Source organism: Ambystoma mexicanum, chromosome 12, assembly GCF_040938575.1.
Source record: "Ambystoma mexicanum isolate Mex_15411 chromosome 12, UKY_AmexF1_1, whole genome shotgun sequence".
Lineage (NCBI taxonomy): Eukaryota > Metazoa > Chordata > Amphibia > Caudata > Ambystomatidae > Ambystoma > Ambystoma mexicanum.
The window spans coordinates 134,649,492-134,672,464 of NC_090936.1; the positions used below are offsets into that span (position 1 = coordinate 134,649,492).

At 46.4% G+C, this 22,973-nt stretch overlaps 1 protein-coding gene across 2 annotated transcripts in view; it reads right to left on the reverse strand.

The window, feature by feature from the left end:
- The window catches only part of KIAA0930 (KIAA0930 ortholog), a 1,042,143-nt gene that overhangs the window by 448,367 nt on the left and 570,803 nt on the right, over positions 1 to 22,973 (reverse strand). For both annotated transcript variants that reach the window (XM_069628175.1, XM_069628174.1), the window contains exon 4: positions 20,535 to 20,612. In XM_069628175.1, the coding sequence (XP_069484276.1) occupies positions 20,535 to 20,612 (78 nt within the window). The remainder of the gene's footprint in view (positions 1 to 20,534; positions 20,613 to 22,973) is intronic.

Here is a 22,973-nt window from a genome sequence, read left to right on the forward strand (position 1 = left end):
CGGACGAACATGCAGATTGCTGTTCTGCAGCAATATGTGAGCATATTAAGGGGTCATCAGCATATATGGTAGCACATGGGAATGTGGGACCCGTAAGGAACTCATGGTGGCAACAGTAAAGACAGACAAGTGATCACAGTTCAAGGGTGTTTATTAAACTGTGAATGCAGGGTGGAAAAACGCCTAACCTAAATCTAAGATTGGAGCAAGCTTCGACCATCAAACGAAAATAAGGCAGTCCTTGTGGCGTTGTGCAAAATAAAAGGGCCTATGCTACGAAAAACCTATTGCCAATCCTTACTCTAAATACAAAAAGAAGTGTGGGGTAAAGCTCTCAAAGAAAGAAGTATTCACAAAATAATAAGTAAGGATGTGATTGCCAGAGGTCTCCCTCCACCACGTTTTGAGCACAGGACAAGGTGGATCTCCTGAGCACAGCACACACTCGAGCCTTCCCAGCACAAGTCAACAGTTCCTATCAGGTTCTTCAATGGTTAAGTCTCTTTTCAATAAAAGTCTCTTGCCTTCAAGGGCCTGGTGTATTCAACAAACAAACACAAAGGTCTGGGCCACATATGCTTTGGGTGACGGCTTCACCTTTGGGTGCCCCTCTTTCGGGCGCAGACCCCTCACCAGTCGTATTCCACAAAACAACTAAACATTTTTTTTTCTAAATGAACTCTTGGTGATGACTTTTCACCCCTGGATATCCATCAGCCGAGCTCGGACTCAACTGACAAGGGGGACAATTCACTTCCCCTGGTCTTGCATTCACAAATCTTAATGTCAACAGTTCTTCTGGCTTTGCGCCTAGTTGTCGGCTTCCCTCTGCTGGCTTCACTCTCGCCAACTTTTACAAACAGTTCACTGTGCACACCTCTTGGTCGGGTTCACTTCGATCAACATACTATTCTGGTTGTCGGCTTCCCTCTGCCGGTTTCATTCCTGTCAACACACTGTTCATAAGCTAATTTTCACCACGCAGGATTAATTTCCCTTAGCTTGCACAATCACATGTCGGTCAAAGACTTTCGATGGTACAGAGGATTTTACAAGACCCCTGTATGACCACTTTGACCTCTCTTCGCCTTTTCCCAAGGCTTTCTGGTTATGGTATTTTCTACCAACGGGTAATTGCCCACAGTTTCCTACGTGAGCACCAACATGCCGGACGCCACTGGTAATGTTGGCAAGATAATGTTTATTTATATAGCGCCTATACACAAGCAAGTGGTTCAGAGCGCTCAAGGAAGGTGGGAATGAGGGGAAAAAACAACAGTCACTTACAGCCCTTACATGTCTGAGGCGATAGCGGTCTGCATAGGCAGATTCTGTGAATACGATACACTTAACAGTTTAGATATAGCAAATAGGCCGAACACCGATTCTGCAGTTTTTTCAGGTGCACATTAAGGGGGAAGACAAGGGAGAACAGACAGAACTCCAGGCTGTGCTGCATACAGGTCATGCAAGCGCGGCAAGGGAGGAGCAGGAGACGAAGGTATGAGTGAATAGGAGGAAGCGGCTGAGGGTAGCCTGAAGGATAGTTGCGTGTCATCCGCATAACACTGTAAGTTAGAGATGAAAGTGGCAATCACACGTGCCACGGTAGCCATGTAGATGTTTAAGAACCAGGGGGGTAGGTTAGAGCCCTGGGGAACGCTGCAGGTTGAGAGGGTGATAGTTGGAAGAAAGGCACCAAGTTCGACCTGAGATGGGTGGTTGAAAAGAAAAGAGGTTAACCAAGCCTGAGCCTGACCTGTGATTCCCATAGTGTCACAAAGCCGTGAGATCAGGATGTTGTGGTTAACCATGTCAAAGGCAGAAGAGAGATCAAGGAGAATGAGGACAGAGGGAGTTGTTAGTGTCATGATTTGATAGCAGGTCTTCATGGGTGCTCAGAAGAGCAGTTTCTGTGCCTCTGGATGCTCTGAAGCCAGACTGATGGTCCTGGAAACAACTGATTGATTCCATGCGGAGGTTTAGCTGAGAGATAGCCAACTTCTACAGGAGTTTGCCCACAAAAGGAGTGATAGAGATCGGGTGGTAGTTTGATGGGATGGAAGGATCAGCAGGGGGTTTCTTGAATCGAGGGTGCACAGGGGAGTGCCTGAGAGCAGTTGGGAACACTCCAGTGGAAAAGGAGAGGTTGCTAAGGTCAACCAAGACTGGTGCGAGGCAGTCAATGTTGTCCTTGATGGTTTTTGAAGGGTCCACTTGCTTAGATGAGGCCTTCATAGACCGGACTTGTCTGTTGACCTCATCAGGTGTGACAGGAGAGAGAGAGAGGAGAGTGAAAGTGGAGGTGGGGCCAAGGGAGGAACAGGTGCTGGTGTGTGCTGTGGTGAGGGGGGAGGGAGGGAGGGAGGAGAGAATGCCCTGGGTTTTTGTGGTGAAGTGTGCTGCCAGGGCCGAGCAGAGGCCCTGGGTGGACGTGACAGAAGAGGAGGCTGCTGCAGGATTGGCCAGTTCCTTGCAAACTTTGAAAAGTTTGGCCGTGTCGTTTGATGCAGCAGAGATGCAGGCCTGAATAAAGACTCTTTTCTTGGAGCGGATGCAGAGTCGATATTGCCTTTGAAGGAGGCTGTAGGCCAGTTTGTCAGATGGTCCACCTGACTAATTACATTTCCGCTCAGCTGCCCTACACTTGCGTTTAAGGGCAGCCAGGTCGGTGTCGTACCAAGAGTTGCACTTTTTGGAAGGCTTCAATCGGACCCTCATGACAGGGGCAAGAATATCAAGAGTGTTTCAGATAGAGAGATTAAGGGTAGTGAGGGCTGTGTCAGGGTGGGAGTCAGCCGCAGGAATAGGAGGAGGAGAGTAGGTGAAGGCAAAGGCAACCACTGTCACTTTTTTATTGGGCCTGGTGGCATGGGCGTAATTATAGGGGGGACGAGGGGTTTTGTCCCCCCCAACTTCTGTGTCATGCCTTATTGTCCCCCCCATCTTTTGGGCGCATTTGCGACTGGTGCCAACTGCTGAGTTGTCCACAGCAGAAAACGAAACTCAGCTGAGTCAGCTGAGTTTCATTTTCTGCTTCAGCGCTGTGTTGGGCTGGGTCAGTTTGCTTTCCGTACTATTTTTCCTGGTCCCTGGGCTGAGAGGCACATGCGCACTGTTGTGCTGGGATACGGCAGTGGTGGAAACACATCACATTTAACCTGCCAGGGGTTGGAGGGTACATTTGACAGGATATGGTCCCCTTTCCTTACCTATGCAGAACAATTCCCTGGGATTGTATGTTGGCCACCCACCCTCGGCTGGTTCTCCAACATTTGATTAATCTGTTTAGACTGGCAGATGGGTTTTAGGAAGAAATTGGGCCAACAGACTATGATATGATATGATATGATAGGTTATTTATAACACGCAGGGGGTTCTAAGCGTGGACCCGGGGATCGAACCTGTGCTGCTCTGTGTCGTCTTGCTTGTAAGGGGAGCACGTGGCTAAGCTACCCTCCCAAGAAGTATCACATTGCATGAGTTGATCTCAGTATGTATTTCTATGCTCTTCTGGCTCCCAGTTGTTGCTATCTGTAAGAATGTATGCTGTTGCTTTGACAAGACATATTACTTTCTATTTGGAACAAAAATCCTAATGTTACTCTGTCTTCCTTCTCTTCGTAGACTTGCTACCCACCTTGTATCTAATCAGCTTCCATTGCCTTTGGCCTGGAAATCGCTTACTTTCAGAGTTTTAAGCCTGGAAGCCTGTTGACTTTCAAAAACAATAAATTACTTCAAAATGTTGCTTCCCTGAAACCTACTTGGGGAGCAATAAAGGCGGGTTCCCACGGACTCAGAAAACACAGCATTCGCCCATCAACCTCAATAGCACAACCTCTGGGATTTACCTGTGGCTCCACATGCAGCCACAGGAGCCAAGCACCATCAGCTAAAAATACAATTTAATACAAGGAGCCAATCCCGTGCTCAGCTCACTGACAAGACACAGCTAAGCATGGCTTGTAAATAATGGGATCCGTGGGCAGGCCAGCGTTAGTATTAATGCTCACAGGATGCCAGTGTGGGTGTGGGAGTTACAGGATGGAGCTTGAGTGAGGGAGAGGTGGTGGATCAGTGCAGAGAGGAGACAGAGAAGTAGGACAAGCAGGGGAGACAGGAAGTGGTAGAGCAGTATACAGAGGAGGAAAGTGGGAATGAGGAGAGAGGGAGCATGCAGGAGCTTGTAAAGATCTGGACGTAGTGGAGCAGAGAAGATTGGAGAGGGAGTGCTGGTGAAAAGCAGGAAGCCAGAGGAAAGAGCGAGAGAGAACAAAGGTCTTTGAAAGAGACCAAGGGGTCAAGGAACAACACAAGCAGGTGGAGGATCAGAGGGTGGAGCAGGGGAGAAAGAGTTGAGGAGGGGAAAAATAGCCTCTTAAGGAAGATGGTGGAGAACAGCTGGCTGGAGGGGAGCAAGGAGGCAATAAGAGAGATCAGGAAGAATGTATAAGCAAGTGGTGAGGAAAGGCAAGGGCGTGTTGAAGAGGACCCGACCGTTGTTCGGAGTAGGTGAGCAAAGATGAGAAAGGACAACAGCAGAGAAGAGAATAGCAAGGGGAGTCAGGAGGGAAAGGAAGTGCCTACGATAAGAGGTACTGGACTGGTAGAGCGCCTTGCATCCCAATGCTGCCAGAGACTGTGGTAGAGTTTGACAACAGCACCAGGTGGCCTACGCTGTGCAAGCTCCAAACCCAGAGAGGTCTACACAATAATCATCAGCGTCTGGAGGATTGGACTGTGCCCCAGAGACTGCACAAACCAAATAGGTGCAACTTGCTACCAACAAAAGGGACATCCTGACAGAGACGTTTTTATGGGAGGGCAAAAGGGGTGCTTGCCCAGGGAGTGGGCCCCCACAGGGCTGCCTGATCTAAATAAGTAAGATTCCCTTGTTCACTAGTCTTAAATAGCACACGTCAGCCTTGATCAATTCATCATGTATTGTTTTCTGCATTCACTCTGGTATACATAGTTTGTGTGTTCCTTGTGGCACAACATTGTAGCAATAGGCAACAGTGCAATGCATATTGATAAATTGAGCACCACAATGGTTCAGAAGTTAGCTCAGTGTGTGAATCACCCATTGCAGAGATATATGTTCATATGCAAAATTAGAATATCACATTCCAGCAAGGCTGGGTAAGCCTTTCCTATGTCTGATAAACTTGCCTACATATGTGCTTGGTTTTGCAGAACAAAATCTACTATTATGAGCAATGTACCTGCACCAGATAGGGTTTGCTATAAAAACTAACATATCATCCATATGGTGAAGGTCTAGATATTGGTTTGTTCAGATGGGATGTTGTAAAACCTAGGCAATCGCCTCCAACGATGGCAGAAACTATTAGGCCAAGAGGTGAATACGTATCCAAATTCAAGACTATGGAACAAGTGTTTATGCTTGTATCCTGGATGTTAGGCAGAAACCTGTGCAGTTCCCTTTGGGAACACTGCAACAGATTTAGGACTACAGGTGTTAGCAGTAAACCCAATTGGTAGCAGTCTGTACCACCCAGATTTACCTGGTAGCTGTGGCTGAGCAGTCAGACTTCCCTCAAGAAGAGTTAGGCAGTATGCAAAGTATACACAATAGGCACTCAGATACGACAATACAAGCAAACACTGACCAGAGCTTTGGTATCAAAGTATATCATTATTTATTTAAAAACACACTGTTTGAAACACTCCAGCACTCTTATGGTAAAATACTCTAAACACAATTACTATTATAATATATATGCCCCTTGTTCCTTATCAGAGAAGTCTTAGTTAACACCACTTATTTCCATACAGAGGTGAGCGCTTAACTGTAGATGGCACTCCAATAAGTTTATGAAGAAGGGAGGGAAAAAGACAGAATATGAGAAGGTACACCACTCTAAGGTTTAAGAACACTATTAGCAAGGCAGTAGAGCAAAAGTCACTTGTGAGCCAAAGTCCATAGGCTGGGCCCACTCTTAGAGAGAGCAGAGCACAAATGCGCCCAAGATCACACAGTTACAATAGGCTTAGAAAGTCTTGCAGAGAGTTCGAAAAGAGTTTAGAGAGGCTCAGAAAAGTTTAGCCAGGGTGTCCCAGGCTAACCCAGGTTCGAAAGTCGGGGGCTAAATCTACCCCATACAGTCGGTGGCAAGGGAAGCCGGGCGGGACACGGTACCTTAAGTGGGAAGGATCCTCCAGCGGGGGCAGTTGTTCCTGGCAGCGGGTGCAAGTCTCGTCGTCATCCAGGGGAAGAGAAGATGTCGACTTGGAGGAAAGATGAAGGTCGTTGCACTGCCAGGGAAGAAACCAGCCGCAGAGTTTTCCGGTTAAAGGTATTACCCTTTAATTCGCGGTCGTGGTAAAAGAAGTATCCCGGTTGCCGGGGTGCTTGGCACAGGCAAGGCGGCTACGAGATACGTCGGGAAGGCGAAAAAGACGGTGAAACTGGTTATCCCCACCAGTCAAAGGAAGAAGACTCTCCGGCGGGAGATCTCCTCTGTCGTTGGGAAAAGTGGTGAGACGGTCCAGCAGGGCTCCACCGGTGGTGTCATCGTGGCAGGTTGGCTCAGCTTCTCCCTCGTCGGATTCTTAGGTCCTGTGGCGACTTCTGAAGTTCCAGTCCCCAAAGCCCTGCTTTTATGCAGAAAACCCCCATTCACTCAGCCTAGCTGTCACTCAAACATGCTAAGTGGTGAGCCGGCTGGCTCACCACTTGGGCCAATCAGGACGGAGTGCGACTTGAGTTGCCTAGGCAACTCAGTCCAGGGTGCCTAAATCCCCTTCCACCCTTTCTAAGTACCCCAGACAGAGTGGCACCACTTTGGAGGGCTTCTGTGGAGAAGCCCGCCATAAAGTGGAACAAAGGGCTCGATTTCGTTTGGAGTCACAGAAGAGAACACAAACGCCATTTTAGAACCGAGTTTTGGCAAAAAATACCAACCGGAGAATTAATATTAATTAAATAAACCGGCGGTATGTTGAGGCTATCGTAATTAAATAAATAAAGATAGTAGCCTCAAACAATGGGAAAATCCCATAGAGAAATATTTGCGGTTGAATATAAAAAGTAGTATCCACTGCTACCAGCCAAAACTCGCTCAGGGGGGACGGAGACGTTCCCCCTCAACTAACAGACCCTGGGGCAATTGAATTGCCCCAGCCAGTATGTCCACAATATGATGGTTTGTACTGGTTCTGTTCAGAATTTAAGACTAGAAAAGTCAATGGTGACTTTACAGGCCCTGGGAGACAGTAGTCAGTCCCAGGGTATGGAGTTTATACTGGGGAGTCACTGTGACACCCCTGTATTACTGCACTGAGGGTGCTGTGTAACACACATCACAAAAACACATGAAGCCCTATGGAGTAAAAGACCCCATAGCCCATTAAACACATCTAGAGTCAAAGAAACACACTCAAATCATGCCCAAGAGTGAGGGTAAGAGAGTCTCACTCTTGGCAGGAGAAAAAAATAAACCCCAAAAATCCAGCAAAGCTGCTGGGGGACTCACTAGGTCAGGAAATTCAGCCTAAACAGAGAATTCTTCCCAACACTGGATTTGCCAGCAAACGATACAGTGATCCTGGTCAAATCATCTAATATATCTTACATTACTGTGTTGTCTTCTGTGAGGTTTGCCTTCCTGCATGCTGCTGGTATCGTTTAGCCGATTACTTGGTCTTTCTTCTTATGTAGGCCATTTGGGTGGAAGGGTTGGTAGACAGAAGAGAGGGGCATGGACATAATTTTAGGGGGGGGGGCAGGGGTGTCCCCCCTCAACTTTCATGGCGCACCATTTTGTCCCCATTCATTTGGCTTGGGCACCTTTTCTTCAGATGTCATGTCCCCCCAACATTTTCAGCAAAGTTACTCCACTGCCTGGTGGCCATGAAGCCGAGTGGCTGTGCAAGGTGAGTTGTTGCCAGAGGAGAGGAGAGCTTTAGGTGAGTTGATAGAAGAGATTGGTCAGTCCAAGAGAGAGAGCTAGTGAGAGGGATAGAGATTGGTGTCACGAGCCTCGCCCAAAACCCCCTCTGGCAAACCCATTGGCCAGGTGGAGTCAGGACTCGGGCCTCTAGAGCCTGGCATCCTCTTCAAAAGCCCTCATGGGGCCAGTCCACCATGAAAAACAATGTGCTTGGGAATTACTTTATTGTATTGTCAGCCAACATGGAGGCATCCACATAGTTTGGTTCCTAAGAACCAAGCTATGCGGTCTAGTGTTTTGGGTGTGGTAGCCTAGGGACTACTTTACCTAGACTATTTTGTTGGGGCTATTTAAACCACACCCGAGCAAGACAACATGCTTTGCGTTACTTTTCAGCTTGCAACGTGACGCTCACCCGTGTCCAGCTATTCCCTCGAACCTCGGAGAAGCAGAACCTGCAAGGAGACAAAAGGAACATCATTAGCAGCAGCATCTTACCTGCAGTCTTCATCTTTAAACACTCGCAGCTACTGAGAACAGCTTCCTCCAATCTGCACGCCTCCCGGACAGAACGACCTGAAAGAGGAAGATAGAGGCAACATTAAAGAAAGCAGTAGAGACATTTACAAATTACGAACTGCTCAAAAGGCTTACCTGGCTGGTCACCTCTCGGCTGGCACCACTCCGGACATTCCACTCGCGCTGAAGGACACCGCGACCTACAAGGAAGGAAAATACAGGTTAGCAAAGGCAAGACTTCGCAGCGCTGCGCATAGCGCTTACTTACCGCATCATAGCGCTCTTCATGCGCCATATTTACCAGTGGGGCTCAACCAAGGCAGTTTGTCGCGCTGAATCTCCGCATACCTAAGGGAGAAGAAAGAGACATTTTAAACAAAGAAAGGCATGCAGGATAGCAACAAAACTAATGAACAGCAATAAGACCGACCTGAACAATATCAAACGGGCCGGCATCACTGAAGTAACTGGACCGCACTCGCCCATGAAAGACAACACGCCCCTGCAAAGAAGGCAGGACGGAGAGCACGCCTAATTCTACCACAAGGTGAGGAGAGGGCACCAGAGGGACTGAAATCATACGGGGGTGGAGGGAGGCTACTTACCCCAGTCGGTCAGTCTTGAACACAGTGCGCCTGTATTTTCAGGCAGAACCTTCCCTGCAGACCACATCAGGGCAAAGCTGAGAAGAATACCAGTGAGTAACCCGGCTGGGTGGCGTCCCTATGGATACCAGGTGAGCATAACAAGTGGGATGTCAGTGGAGACGAGCGGTGTGTGTGGAGCTAGAGGTAGAATAGAGAGGGAGAGAGAGTCACATAGGTTGCGGAAAGGTCCTGACAAGTCAGGAGAGTCCAGCTAAATGGTGAGATCAACCAGCTGGAGGAGTTGAGAGGAGGAGGAGAATAGAGAAGAGGCTAGGTCGGCCCATTCTGGAAGGAAGAAAGTGAGCTGTCCGAGGGGCCAATAGAAGGTGGCCATGAGGAGAGAAGAATTAGGAGAGAGTGAGAGGCTGCAGACTAAGCACTCGAAGGAGGAGTAGGCCTGAAAAGGGATAATAGACACAAGTATCCATTCAGGGAAGATCAGTGCTACTCCACCAGCTGCCTTCTTTAGTCTGAACGCAGAAAGGATTTTGTAGCCATCAGGGAGGAGAGCGTCAAAGCCTGTGACAGAGCTGTCCTTGAACCATGTCTTAGTGATGGCGAGCACATCAAGATCCATGAGTTCGAGTAGGTTGCAGATATCGCTTGAGTGTTTTATAGAAGAGAGAATGTTAAGGGTGGCAATGGAGTAGCTTGCCATCCTTAAGGATCTTTCGCGGGGGTGGGGGGGTGCATGGGAGAGTAGTTCCCAAACCCCACCCCCCCCCCCCGAGGGTGGCAAGAGGGCCAGAAGAATAGTAGTGGATGTAGGAGGAGTCAAGGCCTACAAAGGGGCCGGGACAGTAGGGCTGGGCCCAGGCGCCTGTACAAAGGAGGAAGCGGAAGGTGCAGTGGGCAAGGGGGCCTGTGTAGCGGAGGAGGAAGGCACAGGGGGCAAGTAAGCCTGGCCGGAGGGGGAGGTAAGATTAGAGAGGCAAGGGAGGAGCCTATTGAAGAGAAGAAGGTTGGGTTGAGGGCCCTGTCATGATTACTGCCCCTCATGTCCCCAGGCCTCCAAGATGTCAGGCTGGACCCAGGCCACGATCACCTACATGGCCCTCAAGGGCCTCTCCATCCCTCCAAAGACCCACTTGGAGTCAGACTTGGTGCTTGTGGCACCAGACTCAATCACTCCCCATAGGACAACATTGGGGATTGGACTTGTAGTGCATTGATGGGGACACGATGGATGCCCCCACATATTTCGGTTCCCCGAACTGCATGTGCGGTCTAGTCTTTTGGGTGTGGTTCAGCCCAGAGGCACCCGGGATACCCAGAGACTATTTAAGCCACACCCAGGCTGAGAAACATGCTTTGCATTTTCTGCACCTGCAGCGTGACACTCACCTTGTTCGGATCGGTCTCCAGTAGGCCAGCATCTTTCCTTCTGCGCTCAGCTCCTGCAAGAAAAGAACACCGTTAGGAACAGCCTTACCTTGTGGCGCTTCTGCCCATCAGTCATCGCTCCTTCTGTTCTGCGGGCATCTTCGGCGGTATCATTCCCATCCTGGCACGCCGCTTCCTAAGGAAAATGGAAAAGAACAGAAAAAAGGCATTAGTAAGCATTCTGCAAATCTTCGCTTTTTTTTTTTTAAATACTGTACGAGCTTCAAACGCTTACCTGAATCCCAGCTGCTCTGGGGGAACTCTGTCTCTGGAACTTCTCATCCATCTGCAAGAGGGAAAATACACTCCAGGTTAGCGTGGAAACATCTAGAGGCGCTGCATACCGCGCGCTTAACCACCGCATTTGTTCTTCATAACCGGCATCCACGCTGAAAACGTCGCGGCACCTAAAAGACAAAGAAAAAGAACTCAGTTCAATGCAAATATGAAAGGGGTGCATCGCAGTTTCGCGCTCTCACTCACCTTCAGCAAACTCATCTCAGTAGCACGCCGCCATCCCCGGACGGCGGCCATCATCTAAGGAAGGAAAGGAATGAAGTTAGAGAACTGTTCAAAAGACTCATTATACTTACCTGTCGGACTCTTGCCAGTGAAGTAACTAGGCAGCAACGAGCCCGCATCAATCAACGTGCCCCTGCGCTGAAGGCAGGACGGAGAGCACACTATCCAAGAAAACAAGGTGAGCTGTGAATCAAAGGGAAGGGTTGGACCCCGGGGAAGAAGGGGTTCAAGCACACAGAGACAATAGGGAGTTAAACTCTACCAATCCTGTGTTTCAGGCCCAGTCTCCAGTCGAATAGCCTCCAGGGAAGGGTTCGAGGTCGTAAGAGGTCAGAACAGGCTGAGTGACTTCCCCGTGGATACCAGGTGAGCGTTACAGCACTGAACCATGATGGTTCCGTTGAAATAGACATTAATGACGACTCTGGAAATGGCAAAGAGGTCGAGGAGGACCTCCCAACGAGGGCCACCATTAATGGGAGAAGAGGCGATAGGAGAGAGATAAAGCCGACCCTGTAGTGAGTCCATAGGTCAGGTGAGTTAACGAAGAAGAGGATGTCAGTTACAGTCTCTCTGGCAGAAGCCGTGACATAGGTGTCTGCAATAGGAAGGCCTGGGCTGGAGCCCATAGTGTCCTTCTTATGTTTCTTCCGGCCAGATTTAGTGATAGGAGAAGCATAGAGGATTGTGAAGCAGTTGGAGTGGATAGGAGAGATAGATAGCGACATGGTAGGCAAAAAGTGGAGGGGGGACACTTGCCAGACAAGCACTAATGCACTTGGAGGTGGGGGGGGGTGAAGACAAGGGGAGATGCGCCTTGTGGGAGCAAACAGCCGCAAGCACAACCATAATAGATTATCCAGCAGGATAAATTCAATTTTAAACAGGGCAGGTGAATTGCGGCAACACCAGACAGGCTAGTTGCAGTTGCAGGTTTCCCCCCACTTTCTCAATAGTTCCTTTAAACCTTTCAAAGTTCAGATTAGCTGCTTGCTACTTTTTTGTTCAACACCGTTCGGCTTCTTATCGACTCTCCCCTCGACTCACTGGCTGTGATGAACCACTTGGCTTTCGTCTCCTTTGAGTCAAGGTTGGTACCACAGAGACCAGCGTCTCTCCCCGGCTTGGTTATAAGCAGAGGAGGGTCTTATATACCATTATAAGATGCTGCAACACCCGCTCGCCTTTGTTTGTGGCCTTATGTTTCTGTCTGCAGAGGTTTCACAGGCCTTGTTTGGAAAGGGCAAGGTCACTTCTCTCCTTGTAACCCCCTCAGTATTCGCTGTCTTTCGCCTCCTCTTGAACTGCCGTGCTGAGTTATCGCTCACGTTGTGTGGTCTGCTTTGCACGTCCTGTGCTCTTGTGCTCCACCTTTTATTCCTGTGGGGATTGGAAAGGGCCATCAGGTGTGTGTGATTCTGTTCAATTGCCCGACATTGCCTGACCCATGTATTGGGACATGTCGGGTAAACGACTCTGGTGTTAGTCCGTTGTCTTTCGTGTTGTGCAAAAGTGTTTGTGTTGGAAAAGGGGGGCGTGGCAGTGTTTTGGAATATCCTACGAAAGAACGCCATCACTACGGAAGTGAAGGGCAGACAAAGAAAAGAGCAACTACTGTTTGGACCTGTTCAGACCAGGAGGATCCAGGTTCCGAACCCCTGTTCAGACCCGGGTGGGTTGGGACGCGAGACGCTGTGTGCGCATGCCACAGCGTCTAGCTCGGTTGCCTAGTTACTAAGACTTAGTTTTGGGCTTACACATAAACCACAATACGGCCTGTATTTCCATTAGTTAGAGCCTCTTGACGTACACGCATATGCCTACTTTGAAAAGCATTTCTTGCTTTGCATTAGGCAGTTCACATAACAGATTTAGTGAGCCCCACGTCGGCTTGCTTGGAAACGCCTACGGGCGTGCCCAGTAACGGCGTCCGGTCTCCATACCATAGTAAGCATGTTATGATCACATGCACTCTCCTGATAACAACATGCCAGGCGATGGCAGTGGGTAAGAGGACTCTGCACGCCAAATACATATTTATGCATTAGCAGGCAACTCCTTAGTTATAAAAGCTGTTTGCATTTACTTTCAGCACTCTGAACATTGTCGTGCCAATTGTTGGCATTGTTATTAACTGTACGCGTACCGCAGCGTGTCTTGAACAGCGATCATTTGATCGTATGAAGCACAAAAGTAAGTGTTGACTGTTTCTTGTACAGATAGACGCAGTAATAGTCAAATAGTCAAAGGGCTAATATCACAATCATATGCCTGTAACCTATTCCTTCCAGTGCACATGTGAATTTCTACATATTTTGGCCAGTCACATACCATGATATTGGGACTGAGGTAAAATTTGAAACATTCTTTCTATTACAATAATTGGACAATGGCGGCTAAACCTCCTATTACAGGTTTTGTTTTTATTGTTTTTTTCTGTTTTTTCCCCTTGGGTAACGTTGTGATACATGGATTGTTGGTATGTAATGCATTTTTATTGTTATTTTCCTTTATGTTTTCATCTAAAATGGTTTCCTGTGTTTATTGATTTAAATTGCTGTGTTGAAAATTAGTTGTTAACATAAGGAATCGCCCTGATGAAGGAGTGAGTCTACTCCAAAATGCATTTGCAATGAATCCCTATATACAGACTCGAGTGAATGCTGGCCTCCGATTTAAGAGTAAACAATTACGTTTTTTGAAAAAGTGTGAATGAATCACGCTAAGGAATTTGTTCTTTAACTTTGAATGAATTCATCATCTATAAGAACTAATTTTTGATTAAATCCTTTTATATACTTTCCACAATAATCTACAGTAACCTCATTTGGGGGTACGGTTTGCTAGCGACTGCTTAGCTACATGAGCCACATCTAGCTTTCTGCCTTGCGGTTATTTGAGTCCAGGTGACTCTGGACTCCTCTACAGTCAGCTCCCTGAAGAATTACTTAAAGAACCACTGCTGTGGAATATCAATTTCAATTATCTGGTATAAGCAGAATTCAGTCAAAACGTGGTGCCCACCGCTCTGCATAGCGATTTCAACCATATGTACGGAGCTCGTGTTGGCAACAGTAAAGACAGACAAGTGATCGCAGTCCAAGGGTGTTTATTAACCTGTGAATGCAGGGTGAAAAAATGCCTAACCTAAACCCAAATCTAAGATGGGAGCAAACTTCGACCATCAAATGAAAATAAAGGCAGTCCTTGTGGCGTTGTGTCAAAATAAAAGGGCCTATACTAAGAAAAACCTATTATAAATCCTTACTCTAAATACAAAAAGAAGTGTGGTGTAAAGCTTTCAATAAAGAAAGAAATGTTCACAAAATGATAAGTCAGCATGTGATTGCCAGGGGTATCCCTTCCATACGTTTTGAGCACAGGACAAGGTGGATCATCCGAGCACTGCACACACTTGAGCCTTCCCAGCACAAGTCGACAGTTCCATATAAGCTATCTGGTTCTTCAATGGTTAAGTCTCTTTTCAATAAAAGTCTCTTGCCTTCGATGACCTGATGTATTCAACAAACACAAAATTCTGGTCCACATATACTTTGGGTGACTGCTTCATCCCTGGGTCCCCCTCTTCCGGGCGCAAACCCCTCACCAGTCGTATTCCACAAAACAACTAAACAATTCCTTTTCTAAATTAACTCTGGGTGTTTACTTTTCACCCCTGCATCTCCCGCGGCCCGGGCTTAGACCCAACTGACAAGGGGGTCAATTCACTTCCGCTGGTCTTGCATTCACAAATCTTAATTTCTTTTTAAACAGTTCAGGCTTTGCCCCTGGTTGTCTGCTTCCCTCTGCCGGGTTCACTGTCGCCAACTTTCACAAACAGTTAACTGTGCACACCTCTTGGTCGGGTTAACTTCGATCAACACACTAATCTGGTTGTCAGCTTCCCTCTGCTGGGTTCATTCCTGTCAACACACTGTTCATATGTTAATTTTCACCATGTAGGATTCATTTACCTAAGCTTTCAAAATCCTCTGTCGGTCAAAGACATTCAGCGGTACAACCACTTTGACCTCTCTTCGCCTCTTTCCAAGGCCTTCTGGCTACGGTAGTTTCTACCATCGGGTAATCGCCTAGAGTTTCCTGCGTGAGCACCCACGTGGTGCCGATACCTCTGTTGCAGGTTTTCTCCCTCTTTCTCAGTAGTTCCTTTAAACCTTTCAAAGTTCAGATTAGCTGCTTACTATTTTTTTTCAACTCTCCCCTCGACTCACTGGTTGTGATGGACTGTTTGGCTTTCTTCTCCTTCGTGTCAAGTTTGGTACCCTGGAGACCAGCGTCTCTCTCTGGCTTGGTTATAAGCAGAGGAGGGACTCGTCACCCATTGACATCTGCTGCAACACATGCTGGCCTTTGTTCGCGGTCTTATGTTTCTGTATGCAGATGTTTCAGATCCCTGATCGGAAAGGGCAAGGTCAGTTCTCTCATTGTCACACTCTCAGTATGCACCTTCTTTCGTCTCCCCTTGAACTGCCGTGCTGAGTTAGCTCTCACGTTGTGTGGTCTGTTTTGCTCGTCCTGTGCTCTCGTGCTCGACCTTTTATCCCTGTGGGGTAGGGAAAGGGCCATCAGGTGTGTGTGATTCTGGTCAATTGACTGACTTTGCCTGACCCTTGTACTGGGACATGTCAGGTAAATGGCACTGGTGTTAGTCCGTTGTCTTTTGTGTTGTGCGAAAGTGTTTGTGTTGGAAAAGGGGAGGCAGTGTTTTAGAATATCCTACGTGGTAAAATGGGGAAAAGGTGTTGAAAGAAGGGGGGGATACTGCGTCTCACCCGTTGTTGTCCCAATCCCCTAGAAACCCCATCCAGGTGATCCTCCCTCACTGGTCCACCCCAAGGAACTGGATCCAATAGCGATGGCCGTGTCCTGGCCACCTCGATGACAGATCCCTGGGGACTAGCTAGGGAGACACCTTCAGGTTTTTCACAGACCTTAGTAAAGGAGTGCACTTAATGAACACAATAAACTGATGCTTGTGGATACTCTTAAGGAATAGGTGGGTTGCTCTATACATGTCCATCAGCTTCTCTCAACTTAAATGATGTTACGTCTGAGATCCATTCAAGACTTACCTGGCCATCATTGTACCAGCTCGGCCCTACCCATGAATACTATGGCTCTCCCACCTGTACTTCAGCAGTGTTTGCACAAAGGTGGTGGCTGTATTTTGCCAGGATGCATGGAGTACTTATGTTTTTTAAAGCCTTGGATGCAAAGTTTTTTTTCCCTCCAACACAAGTGTTTTGTTTGACTTATCAGATGCGAGTATGGGAAAGGAGGAAGATTTTAACTCCACAGTATAAACCTGGACTATTAATAGATTTAGATGTTTTGACAGGAAAATGCAGTCTCATGGTACGGCTTTGTATTTGTTAGTGAGTTCTTTGTCTACCGGTGGCGCTGAGGTGCTGCCAAATAGCCAACGATGAAAATGTTAAGGTAGCATTAAAAGAACACCGTTTCATTTGGCAGCCCTAAGATCTTTGCAAGTTTGTACTGGGCTGCTGCCTTCGATGGGATACCAGGGCTCAATCTCTCCAATATCTTTTCCGTTGTTTTACGGAAGGCTGCATTCAGATGGACGTGGGGCAAGAGCTGTATAAAATCCAGCTCTGAAGAAGCATCTAGAATACTGGAGCCCCTTAGATCAGCCTAAAACCCAGCTATATCAATGTCCCAAGAGAGAAATTCCCCTGAAAGGTGCTCTCGATTCACAGACATTTGCTTTAGACCATACAGGCTACATCCAAGTCGTCATGAAATATATCCTGCATTGTATGAAAAGTTCCCTAGGAATCAGAGTGTAAGTATCTACAACATCCCTTTGCAGTGCTCCATGTAATATTTTGAGGTGGGACTATTTTGCTCCTTTTTAAACTTTGAGAGCAAATGCAATTTCAAGGGAGTCAAAATGAGTTTTCTCCTTCGCAAGAGAGTAAAGTTATGCATCATCCAGACGAGACCTGCAAAAGGTTAACTGTATGGAAATCATTCTCATACAACTGCAGTTATCACTTTGACAGAAATCAGTTTTTGCTCACAATTAAAAGTTAAAGCACAAAGTGCAGTAGCACAACCACCCACTCACCAATGGAACAGATGAAAACTAACACTCATGCAAAGAACCTCATGGTCAAATGATGGGTGGGCAGTTAACATTGCATCCTTCAGCGGTTGGTAAATTATCGACAGAGGCAATAATAATCAGTGCTTACAAGTTGAAGAAAGACTGCATGAACGGCTACATAAAGTTAAATACCCATTTGGATCACCTCTACAAGGACAAATCTTGCTTAGTTTCTATTCCACTTACAAATGCAACTATCATTTTTCTTTAGTTTGTCACAGAACTTGCACAGGTTGGAGAGTCAGGGTTGGAGTGTTTGAACTGTAGTCTTGAAGATCTGAAAGAGGCTTTGAACCCCGTGATTGGTGTAATGGCAATCACTTAAACTTGAGGAAGGCCCGGCTGCCGCTGACCATTTATAGTACCATTTACCACATTGGCTCCAGGTTCACTTTGGTTAATGTTTAACTAGACATTCCACCATACTCACGTGTGCCTCGTAAGGTTGAGCCGGGAGTATTTTATACACATTCCATAATTAGAGTGTAAATTAAAAATTGTAAGAGTAAGTGGTTTACCTGCAGAAAAATTTAAAATGTATGCGACACACAACCAAAACATGACTAAACTTTAAAATAAATAGAACACATTAGAAACAAAACAGTTGTGTAGCCAGTGCATTACATTTGTGGAAAGCCTTTTCCTACACATTAATGTGGATGAACACACCACATAGGTGCTTCTTGACGATGAATGCATGCAACACAGGAAATCATAAAAATACTTTTGTACAATGCAAGCAAGAATTTAATTTAAAAAAAAACGTAATTTGTTACAAAAGATAATTCCCAATGGTACAACTACATTTAAGGGCAATCCTGGCTTGGTTGGGCCCAGGAATAATGATAATGAGCTAATTGTTTATCTTACTGCTACGTGTATACTGACAGGACCCTAACATGCTAGGAGTATAAATATGAATGCACATTTCTTTCCATGAGCTTCTAGACAAAAAACACAGCAGAAGTTGAACAACAGGAACCGTTTGTTATCTTCTGGTGTGTTGAGTGTTTCTGAAAACTTTCATGGCACACAGCTCAGAGAGCAAATGTCTTGCTTTCAGACTGTTTCTCTGCGGCCTGCAATTTAATCCAGGCAGATAATCAAGATTTTCTGGTTTCTGTGAAGCCACCTGCCTCTGCACTCAAATAGTGCATAAATGATACACACAGAAAGATAAAAGGTGTTGAATTAGATAGATTTGAATGTGTAACGCTTATATGGAGGCCTGCTGCATGAGTCGGGGTGGAATGGCCTTCCAAAGTGTCAAGGCTTTGAGAGATCTATTAGTCCAAATTGATGCAGACATTGATATCGAAAGATCCCGATGGCTCTTATTTGACGAGGCAGGAGCCAAGCTATCAAGCGAGCGTCTACTGACTTTGGAGGTGTCACTACTCACCTTCGAATGCGCTCAAGGCCTAGGCGCCATCACTGGTGCCGCTGAGGAAGTATCAGTTTGCACAACAGCTTTTGCGTGCTTTCTGAACAACTCTCCTTATTCAAATAAAGATTAATTGGTGTGCAATGTTAACCTAGTGTTCAGGCGAATCACAAGTTTTTTCTTCTTATGCAACAAGGACAAATATGAGTGGTGGGATTCCCCATTCAAGTGAGACCGTTTATGGTGTATCTTGTGTTTATTTTGTGATTCTCTCTTGGGGAGCAGGTGGGAGCGTCTTTGCAGAAGTTGGCTCTGTGGGGTGGCTTAGTTTACCCTCTTCAAAAAATCTGCTCTCTGAGGGATTAAGTAACCAAGGGCGATTCAGATGGGTTGTTAGAGAGTCAGCTTCACTGACATTGCCTGAAAGGCTTTCGGGTTTGTAGCCTGGTCGGGACCACACTCTGCCACACCGTGCCCCTACCCCAGGCATCAGAGGCACCGGTTATGGAACCAGGGATCAACATTTTAGAAGTGCAGTCCTTGCAATGCTTGAAACTCAAGGCCTTCCGTGTACTGGGCATATTGCTGGGCAAACGTTCTCTCAAGGAGAAATCTTTTGAGAAATTGGGGGACAGGGGGTGTTGGAGTGAGGAGTTGTGTGCTTTATATGCAATGCTGATGTTATTTCTGAGGCCAAGGAGGTGAGCTGTCAAGGACTGTAGAACAAAGTAACACTACACTGCTTGAAAAATGTTTTCGATTACAGCTGTGCTGCAGAATGAAGATGTAAAATGAGGAACTTGTGAGAGGATGCAATCCATTAAACAAGTTTTGCACCAAAGTATATTACTAACATGTCAGTAAAGCAAGAGGGGGTGTAGCGATGATGGGCTTCTTAGGCAAGACATCAAAGTATTCAAGTGAGGCACTGCAACTTTTAAAACTACAGAAATGTGGTTCACATTTGTAGTACAGCCCAAAAGGCCACACGGGAGGGAGGGCAGAGAGGACAGCATTTCCAGAGACTGTAGTGGCCCATCCAAAATAAGACAAGATGCCATGCTACCTACAGGAATGTCCAGTGGTTTGAAATACTTAAGCCAGTACATTTTAATCAACACCTTTTTAGAATTCTTATTGATTCTCCTTTCGTGGGAGGCAGTCTGCTTAGGTGTGAGGTGTATTGCTCCCTTCACCCAGGAAATCAAGCTGCTCAGGTCCAACCAGGCCAATCCATGTCTGGAGATAGATGAGTTCCTATGCGGAGGAGGGGATGCCTACTCATTAAAGCTGAATTAGTTCCTTGACGCAATGCTTGTTATTTACCACACCTGTAATGGCACAAACTGTGGAACATGAAATGGAATGTTAGCCAGAAGAATTGCCAATAGTTAAGAAGCTTGAGATCAGGCATTTCCAAACTTTACGTTTTACAAGTCAGTTCACGAAACATCCAATACTTGAACTGCAGAATGGAAGTTGGCTTTATGTATCTGCAGCTCATAGGTTAATTAGCCAACCACCTTCAAAAGGGATGAAATGCAAATAAATGATCAGAGCTTCTAACTTTACTACGTTATCCACTCCAGGACAATATCTAAAGCACATTCCATAACTTTACAAAACATTTACCGGTAAGAAAGCTTACTGATTTAAGCGCCCACCTAGAGGCCAGCTCGTCACCAGTTTGAACACCAGTAATGCCAAAATGCCAACTGAACCCACCATCCATCAAGTATTTTGAAGCAACACTGAGCTCGGTAATAAGAACTATTTAAGGGCCTGAAGACAGTTCAGTTTGTGGGGTGTGTTAGAAAGAAAGTAATTCTTCATATCATTATTCATTTCTAAGAGAAAAATGAATGCCTTTAGCGAGAGGATCTAGGAGAGAAATTTGAAGTGAGAGGAATGAGAACGAATTGGAAATGCAGAAACAATGTGAAGCGCTGAACCCTAATGCGTTTGGTAATTTTTAATGGCTGTAGGAAACTGAACTGCAGCCAAGCACTCACCTGAGATTTCTTTTTATGGATGTGAATATCACCTGCTTCAGATCTCGTGCATACAGCACAGGTCACTGTATAATCCAGCTGAAAAGGAAGGGATCAAAGTTTGTAAAATGGTTAAGGGCTGTTAAATTATAGATAGACAAGAGGGCAACTCTACAAAGTTAACAGGATACTACCCTTAGTAGATTATGTTCACACAATAGATGGGCAATATACATCTGTGTTATTAGCAGCCAAGTAAGAACCAAGGGAGATCCAGTCGGCACAACCCAAACAACTGTGGTAAGGACTACAATTTCAAGATGTAAAGACAAGGCTGTGGCAGAAGACAGAAGGATAGAACAAGAAATATACTATCCCTGCCTAAAGTGCGCTCTTAACTAGGTTGCAGTGTTACAACGCCTGTCTAAAAGTGACAGAATAAGAGTCAAATTACCAACTTCTACAGTGTGTAATACATCCAGCCTTGTAGGTCCTATACCACTTTCTTCCAGATCTAGTACAAATTGGAAGAAACTGTAATTTAAAAGAAAAAGCGCACCAGGGGTATTGAAGAGGATATATATCCCTCCAAAAACTTGTTGGCAGCTAATGGGGTAAACAGTCCTTTAATAGCCCACAGATTTGTCACACTGACCCTGGATTGCTAGGGTTAAAAAGACACAAAAACAATTGAAAAAGGGAGAAAATCCTTTTTCTTTAAGCACAAAGACAATACAGTCACAACTTCCCTTCCAAGGCTCGTTTTAATTAGAGGGGAGTCGGACAATGTAAAAAGGTTTGCTCAAACAATCACAAATAGGCTAACTGCTGCCTTTTTTAGATGTAGCAAACACTGTCGACCGGTTTCAGTGGCATGACTTCATTACAACCACATTCATCAGGACAGTCTTAGCTTCCTCAGAACTGGTGTATTTTGTATTTTAACAACCAGTTTATGAGGAACAAAAATACAGAAGATGGAATTGTACTTTACCACCTTGCCATAGGTGTCAATGGACAGGAACAGTCTAGGAGGGAGCCTGTGGGATCAAAACAAAATAATCCACAGTCACAACACGGCTGCTAGGTTCCATGCATTGGATAATGAATAGACCCCAAATTATGTGTCATTCATCTATGCAGACAGTCTGTTAAAACCACACTACATCATTCAATCTCAGTGTATATCTCTCAATCTCCTTCGTATGTAGCCATCATGGCATCTAGGGCCAGAGTGTGGGCTACAGTATTCTAGGTCTTAAGTCAATAATCATGGGTACATGTGAATCATTCATAAACACGTCTTGAACAAATTTGCTCTTGGGTCAATGGAGATCAAACGTTGTAAATACATGCACATATAAAGGAAGGACTCACCCTCTATTTGCTTCCCTTGAGAGTCGAAGAAAAGGTGACTATGCCTTAGTTGGAGGCACAATTCGACTACCCAGTGTCATCATGCATACCCCCGGGCATCCAGACCACGTGCATCAGCCCCGGGAGCAGGCATCATGTTGCCTTGAGAAAACCCAGCAACCCCTGCCTTAGGCGCCAGGCTCATAAGTGCACACTTACCTGATGCAGACCATGCTGCAAGAAGATCCAAGCCCATGTGAGGCCTGGAAGGGACTACTTTACCTTAGGGACTATTTTGTTACTTGGGTGTGGTCGGGGAGGAATACCTACCTGGGACTACTTTGAGCGCTATTTAAACCACGCCCGAAGAGCAGCACACGCTTCGCGTCATTCTGCATCCAGCAGCGTAACATTCACCGTGCCAGCAGCAGCATCCAGCCTTCTGCCACGCCCGCCTCGAACCTGGAGCACCTAGAAAGAAGCAAAGGTTAGAACAAGAGTAATACCTGAATTATTACCTGATTCCGGATTCATCGCATCTTCAAACCAGAGGAAAGACTTTGTTTTAAACGCGTCGCATCGCCAGCAGCAGCACCGCGCCATACTCACCGTTCCACGCAGCATCTCTTCGATCCGGCGCTGTCTCCATCCTTACATCGCCGAATCCCGGCACCTAAGGGGGACAAGAAACAACAAGGTGAGCAGAGAGAACAGACTGAGACAATCTCTTTAGCCGCCATATGCTTACCTGATTTTACCGCCGGAGGTATAATTCATCAGCACTCCACATCTTCTTATGCCGCACCTGTAAAATAAGGAGAAAGCAAGAAGTTTAACCCTTGGCATTATTTACCGGACAGTGTTGGGTAACACAGACTTTTACCGGAGCGCTTTCAGCTGTCAATCTTCAAAGCTGCAAGATAAAAGAGGAATTGGACAGGAGTGAACTCCAGACATTTTGAACTCTTACGAACTATATACTTACACCTCTTCACCGGGACCTTTTGGAGTCAGGATTCGTCTACAACTCTTCCAATATCCTCAGGCCAGTGAAGTAACTGGTCATCAACGCGCCCCTGCGTGCTTCGCAGGATGGAGGGCTCA